The sequence below is a fragment of the Papio anubis genome, chromosome 16, assembly GCF_008728515.1.
Source record: "Papio anubis isolate 15944 chromosome 16, Panubis1.0, whole genome shotgun sequence".
NCBI classification, from domain to species: Eukaryota; Metazoa; Chordata; class Mammalia; order Primates; family Cercopithecidae; genus Papio; species Papio anubis.
Window position 1 is genome coordinate 75,159,016 of NC_044991.1, and position 6,638 is coordinate 75,165,653.

General features: G+C 49.1%; 1 protein-coding gene across 2 annotated transcripts; it reads left to right on the forward strand.

The window, feature by feature from the left end:
- The first annotated feature begins 2,135 nt into the window (after positions 1-2,135).
- On the forward strand, positions 2,136-5,816 carry LOC108580824. Of its 2 annotated transcripts, XR_001892363.3 has the most exons (3): positions 2,136-3,324; positions 3,488-3,624; positions 3,775-5,816. XR_001892363.3 is itself a non-coding variant. In XM_021921878.2 (2 exons), exon 2 carries the CDS (start codon positions 4,709-4,711, stop codon positions 5,471-5,473), a length of 765 nt encoding a protein of 254 aa, XP_021777570.2. In that variant the 5' UTR covers positions 2,136-3,624; positions 3,775-4,708; the 3' UTR covers positions 5,474-5,816. The 2 variants fall into 2 exon arrangements, 1 of the variants encoding a protein (XP_021777570.2); XM_021921878.2 differs by having other exon boundaries at positions 2,136-3,624.
- Positions 5,817-6,638: the final 822 nt, after the last annotated feature.

A 6,638-nucleotide genomic window follows, 5' to 3' on the forward strand; every position in this document is an offset into this window, starting at 1 on the left:
CCATTAATGCATAATGTCTGCTCCTGCAAGCCTGTGAAATACGTCCCAGGCCAGGGCTTTGAATCCTGAGCGGCAAGGTGATTTCTACGTGCAGAGACCGCTCACGAGGAGGCCCTTCAATGCAAGTGTCCTCCCGTAATCTGGGTTTCTCTCCAGTTTCAGTTCCTGAGCAGGTAGGCCAATTTCAAAATAATTTTTTCATAAGGTGATTATGAGGCATGGGTGCCATGGAGGTGTGGCTGATACCTCTGCCCTGGTTGCATCCTGCATCCCTGAAGCTCTGTGCTGTGACTCAGTGAGGTCATTGTCTCTGTGCCCCCTTCACTGCCCAGTGGATGCAGCCAGGGACATGGTTTTCTCCCTTAGTTTACAACGGGATCAAAGAGGACGTTCAACACTCCTGACTTTAAAGACACAGATATAAGCTTTTCTTTTCTTTTTTTTTCTTTTTTCTCTTTTCCTGTCCCTCCTCCTTCCCTGTCTCTGGAAAGCTCTACATAAAAGGATGCTCACTAAGGTACTATTTTCTTTTTCTTTCTTTCTTTTTTTTTTTTTTTTTTTTTGAGATGGAGTTTCACTCTTGTTGCCCAGGCTAGAGTGCAATGGTGCAATCTTGGTTCACTGCAACCTCTCCCTCCCGGGTTCAAGAGCATCTCCTGCCTCAGTAAAGTGCTATTTTCTAACAGCAAAATGCTGGGAACCATCAAGATGCGGAAATAGGAGAAGAAAGCGTGAGATAATGATTCAGTAGACTATTACGCAGACATTCAAAATAACTCCATGTAGACCAGGAAGTAGTATGAACTGAAGTGAAAACTGTAAAACAGCATGAAATGCATTTTGTTAAGTAAGAAATAGTATAATGTGATAAGATGTACACCAATCAGGCAGCTAAGTTGAGGCCCTGCTGTGCACCTGACGGCATACACGTGCTTGAAGACAGTGCTTCTCACACAGTAATGTGCTCACAGACCACCTGGGGGGCTTGTTAAAATTGAGATTCCTATTCAGTAGGACCTGGGTGGGCCCTGAAATTCTGTATTTTTTAACAAGCTTCTACGTGATGACTAGGCTGCTGGTTTGCAGACCACACTGAAAGAAGCAAGACTTTAATAATATATTTTGACTTTGAACCTTCATAATAATCCTTAAAACTGAGTAAAACTGGTTCAGAGAAGGTCAGTGAGCTCCCCAGATAGTGGCCTCTCAGGTAAGTGACACTGTCATATGAGTGATGTCTTCAGGTGAGTGCTGTCCCCGGAGTCACATGGCAGGGACATGGTGGAGTCAGGATTTGAACACAGATACCCAATTCCAAAGCTCCCAGTCTCAAACACATTGGCTGTAGCTGCAACTACATGAGTGATTTTTCTTTTTCCATAAAGTCTGTTTTTCATCATCTCATTAATTAAAAATTGATTATAAAATTGTAAAAAATTAATAAGATGTTGTCCCCTCCAACAACCTCTGAGGGGGACGATGACACTTTTTTTTTTTTTTTTTGAGGCGGAGTCTTGCTCTGTCACCCAGCCTGGAGTGCAGTGTAGCAGTGGTGTGATCTCAGCTCACTGCAACCTCCACCTCCTGGGTTGAAGCGATTCTCCCACCTCAGCCTCCCAAGTAACTGGGATTACAGGTGCCCACTAACACACCGGGCTAATTTGTGTATTTTTGTACAGATGGGGTTTCACCATGTTGGGCAAGCTGGTCTTGAACTCCTGACCTCAAGTGATCCACCTGATTCGGCCTCCCAAAGTGCTGGGATTACAGGTGTGAATCACCATGCCCAACCTGAAAATCACTTTTGTATGACACTCTTCTAAATGGATTGAGGGAAGTAAGTGAATGTGAAAGAGGCTTTGGGGGGCCGGGAGCGGTGGCTCACGCCTGTAATCCCAGCACTTTGGGAGGCCGAGGCAGGTGGATCACGAGGTCAGGAGATCGAGACCATCCTGGCTAACACGGTGAAACCCCATCTCTACTGAAAATACAAAAAATTAGCCAGGTGTGGTGGCAGGCGCCTGTAGTCCCAGCTACTCGGGAGGCTGAGGCAGGAGAATGGCGTGAACCCAGGAGACGGAGGTTGCAGTGAGCTGAGATCACGCCACTGCACTCCAGCCTGGGCGACAGAGCGAGACTCCGTCTCAAAAAAAAAAAAAAAAGAAAGAAAAGAAAGAGGCTTTGGAAGGATGGCAGATGCTAAGCGTTTATTGCGTAAGTTGTCACTCTCTATGGCTCAGCACAAAACAAAAGATGTTTTACAGTGACCTAAAATTGCAGTTGTTTTTGCCATGAAAATTCAACACAGCATCTTATCTTTGCTGTAAGAGTGACACAGACTTGAAGGGTCTGCGGTTACCGTGATGAACATTTTCAACCAGGTGAGACTCAGAGAGAGAAATCTCACCTGGACAGTGACACAAAGCCCTCCCAAGCTATGCTGTCTGAGTGGCTCCTGCCTTTTGCACCCTTGAACGTGGCCATGCACAGAGAAATCCCAGTTTGGGATGCATCTCTCACAGCCATGCTTCAGGTAGCCTGGGGATTGCATGTCAGTCTATGTGTCCTTATCGTAATAGAAATTAGAAGAGAAGAAAAACAAAACCCCCAACCTCATGAGAGAGTCTATAGAGAGTAAGGATAGAATAAAAGTAAGTTAATCCATTCTCCATTTCTGCTCCTTTTTAAGATTTTTTGTTGGTATGGAAATATGTGCTTAGAAAAACACTGCAGATCTGTACCCAAGTGATATGATTGAATAAAAATAATTTTTAAAAAGTCATCAAATTTAGCAGAGAAAAGCAAAAATACCAGATAGTCAAAATAGTAAAGTCACTCTCCAATTTACAGTCGGGACTGCATCCAGATATTTGGAACAGAGGAGGTTTTCTCACTGAGTGGTCTGCAATGGCTGATATTTGCCACTTCATTTTGGCTGTGCAGACACAGACTTTGCATTGACAGACGAAGCTCAGGTTGTCTTGTCACAGGTGGTCTCTTAGATCACGTTAACCTAAAAACAGGAGCAACCAGGGGTAGAGAGTCCATCCCTGTGATCTGGGCTCACGACTTCTTCCCAGGCCTCGCTTTGCTCAGGGGTTACACTAAGGGGCTTCACTAGGTGACCTCTAGGGTCTCTCGTCTGACTCTGAAGTTTACATGTAAAGAACCAGGTTGGCTGTGAGAAGGTGTGTATTGCACACAAACAGCCAGCCAAGGCAGGCCTCGGTTTAATAATCTACCCCTTACTATCATGTGACACGAGAGTCAGAATCAAATAGAGAGCTATGGCTGCAGGGAATGGAAAACTCAGTGCAAACAGAGGTGAGCAGGAGGGAGATTCGTGGGCTCAAGCCTTCAAAAATCCCAGAGGTAAACAGCATCAGGAATGATTGGATCAGGTTGTGGTTCAGTTTCCCTGACGTTCTCTTGGTTCTTTCCTCTCTCATGGGTCATGATTTCGGACTGCCTTTTCTTGTGGTAGCAGAGAAGTCTGCAGTGGTTCTAAGAGCTGCATCCCATCCACTTTGTCCAGAGGAAACCATGGGAAAGCCAGGAGCCCAGGCAACATCTTACCTTTCACTGGCCCACCTGGGCCAGGTGCCCATTCTTGAATCAGTCAAGGTCAGAGAGTGGGAAGAGCTGACTGCATCAGGCCAATCACAGCCCACTGCTGGGGCTGGGGGCAGGGTCGGGGCTACGGGCTACTGGGCTGCGAGATTTGGGGTCGGGTGAAGAAGGGCCTGGTGAATTGTTGCTGTAATCTTCCAACAGGGGCCCAGTGCAGGGAGAAAGTCACTCCATCTTCTTTGGCAAAAGAGAAACAATCATAATCCTCTTCTTCCAACCTTGCCACATTGTCACAAGGATGGAAACAGGTCACCAGAGGCAAAGCTTTTGTACGAGCAAAGCCCTGCATAACTGTTAGCAGGAGGGGCAGGCACTGCAGCTATTTCTGATCTTGTTATGAAGGTGCCAAAATTTGTTTACTGTAAAGTTGGTTCTTTCAGGATGATGCAGTGCCTACTGTCAAATATCTCAATCAAAAAATTAAAAATTCTGTTACTTTATGGCGAAATCTATATTGCATGAAATTGATTTTTAAATTAAAATTAATTTTCATGACACAAGTAATATATAAATGTATTTCCCTGTAAGAAAACCAAAGACATTAAAGATAAGCTCAAGTCCCCAGTTACCATCCCCAGTCTACCCCCCCCTAAATTCTCAGAAAGGGACATTTGACCTGAGATCGCCTCCTCTGGAGTGCTCATCAGTGAAGACTCAGCAGATCCCCAGTCAGTGCTCGAATTCCTTTAGGTATGAATGGAGTTGAGTTCATCCTGAGAATGAACCCTGAAGGCCGGGCTGACCTCAGGTGTATGGAGATCCCTGGGGGAATAGCAGATTCTTTCTACCCACGTCCATGCAGGAGCTGTTGGGTGTGACTTGGCTTCGGGGAGGCAGGACGTGTCCTCTTTGCAGAGTGGTGGGAGCTGGCACACACTGGGCACTATTCCCGTGCCCTGTATCTATGATCCCACTTAGTCCTCACACCAACCCCATGAGATGAGGCACTATTACTAAGCTCCCCATGCTAAAATGGGGAAGCTGAGGCAGAGTGGTCAAGGCACTTGCTCAGGGGGCAGAGCTGGGACTTGAGCCTGGGCAGTTTAGCTCCAGAGACTATGTTCTTAACCACTAGGCCATGTGGGCTCAACCTCTGTTAAATCAGGTTGGGAGGCAAGAGTCCCACGTCAGCGAACTATATACCATCAACACCAGTACCAACACACACATCCACTCATACCCCCGCCCCCCCCCCCCCACACACACAACCACACACACGTGTGCTTGGCTGGAATACTGGGGCAAATCCATGAATGTTTCACAATTCCATCTTCAGATTCCCGGGGCGTCCAGAATTAACCAGCTTAACAAGCCCTTCCTCACTCCGCTTAACCCCACCTGTGAGTCTCAATGCCCCTTCACGGCTGACAATGGAAACCCGCAGACAGGACTGGCCAGGCTGAGTGGAAGGGGCAAGGCTGTCCCTCCAGGCTCAGGGTTCCACTTGGTGGCGGCTGGACCATCTCTTCTCGGCGTGTGCACATGGCCGAACCTGCTGTCTCTTTCTGAGGGGACACAGCCCCTGTCTAACGTTCCCCGGGCCGCGGTGGTGGGGTCAGGACTGAGCATCCCCCACGCCCATCTCCGCGCTCAGCCCGAGTCCAAGCCTTCGAGGCTCCCCAGTGCCATCCACACAGGACCCTGGTGCCATCGCCTCCAGGACTCTCAGAAACTCAGGGTGGTCCCCGAGCAGCTCGCATCTCCTGGGGCTGAGCGTCTGCAGATGCTGCAGGAAGGAGGCGACCAGGTGAGGAAAAGGATCAGGAAACAGAGTTTGGCCAAGGCTTTGTCGGAGCCACTGGTCCCATGTGCACGGAGCTCTAAGCAGTTCCTGCCTCCCTGAGACAGGGACGGGCCAGGCCCCCCATCAACCTCTCGCTCTCTGGACTTGGGTTGTAAATCGCCCCACAGGGGCAGAAACCACCCAGAAAGCCGGGAGCTGCCCCAGGAGCTTACAACTGGGGTGGGATAATCTGCAGAGTGGTCACCCATGTGCTCGTGGCCCTGGAGTCCCTGTGACCAGCCCTGGAGACGTCACCTCAGAGGGAGGGGGCTTTGCCCGCTTCCTTCGCCGCTGGGGCCAAGACCTGGAGCTTGGGTACAGAGCAGATCTCAGTAGGTATCTGTTGAGTGATTCGGAGCCCACCTGTCCCACATACACTACGAGGAGGCCTCCAGGGTGTTAAGAAAGGAGGCGGCTGGGCTGGGGCAGAAATGCAAGAATTCCTGCCTGGGCAGGTTTCATCTGCACAGAAAGAGGAGATTCACTCCCGAAAGCTGTCAGGGTCTACCCTAGCCACAGTGATGCCTGACAGCCTGGAGGTGTGACCAGATTTCGGGGAGCGGGGAGAGGGACACAGTTTTGTTAGGGGCAGGGCCAAAGCAAGGCAGGGGGCAGGGTCATGCAGGGGTGTGGCCAGGATGGGGGTGTGGCCAGAATGAAGGTGGGGCCACCACGGAGAGGGGCCATGGTGGGGGTGGGGCCATGGTGGGCGCTGAGCCTTAGCTGCAGGTTGTAGAAAGGCTGAGCCCATATAAAGGATCTGCTAGCCCTTGATCTTCCCCAGGTGTCTCATGTTCCCAACACCGATGGTTCATTCCCCCATCTCCCACTGCATCGGCTGCTTTTCATTGAAGTTGTGACAACTGTCATCCTAACTCATTCCTTCGGAAAAGGCTACTGAGAAGGTGCCACCCTGGAGATGCTGCTCAGGAGAATAACTCTGCTGGCGACCGCTTTCACCTTCTGCCCCTGAAAGGGCCTGACTGTGGGGGTCTGAGCTACTCTACGAACATCCTCATATCCGAGGGAATGCAACATTGAGTAGCAAATAACAAACACCACGACAGGTCAAGAGAGAGACTGCAGAAAGAAAGCAAAAGCTTTCTTATTTTAGCACCTATAATGACATTTTGTTCCTGCTTTTGAGCATGTGGCCTATATTTTCATTTTGCACAGGCTCTGAAAATTATGTACTTGGATCTTCAGGGAGAATGTAATAAATCTA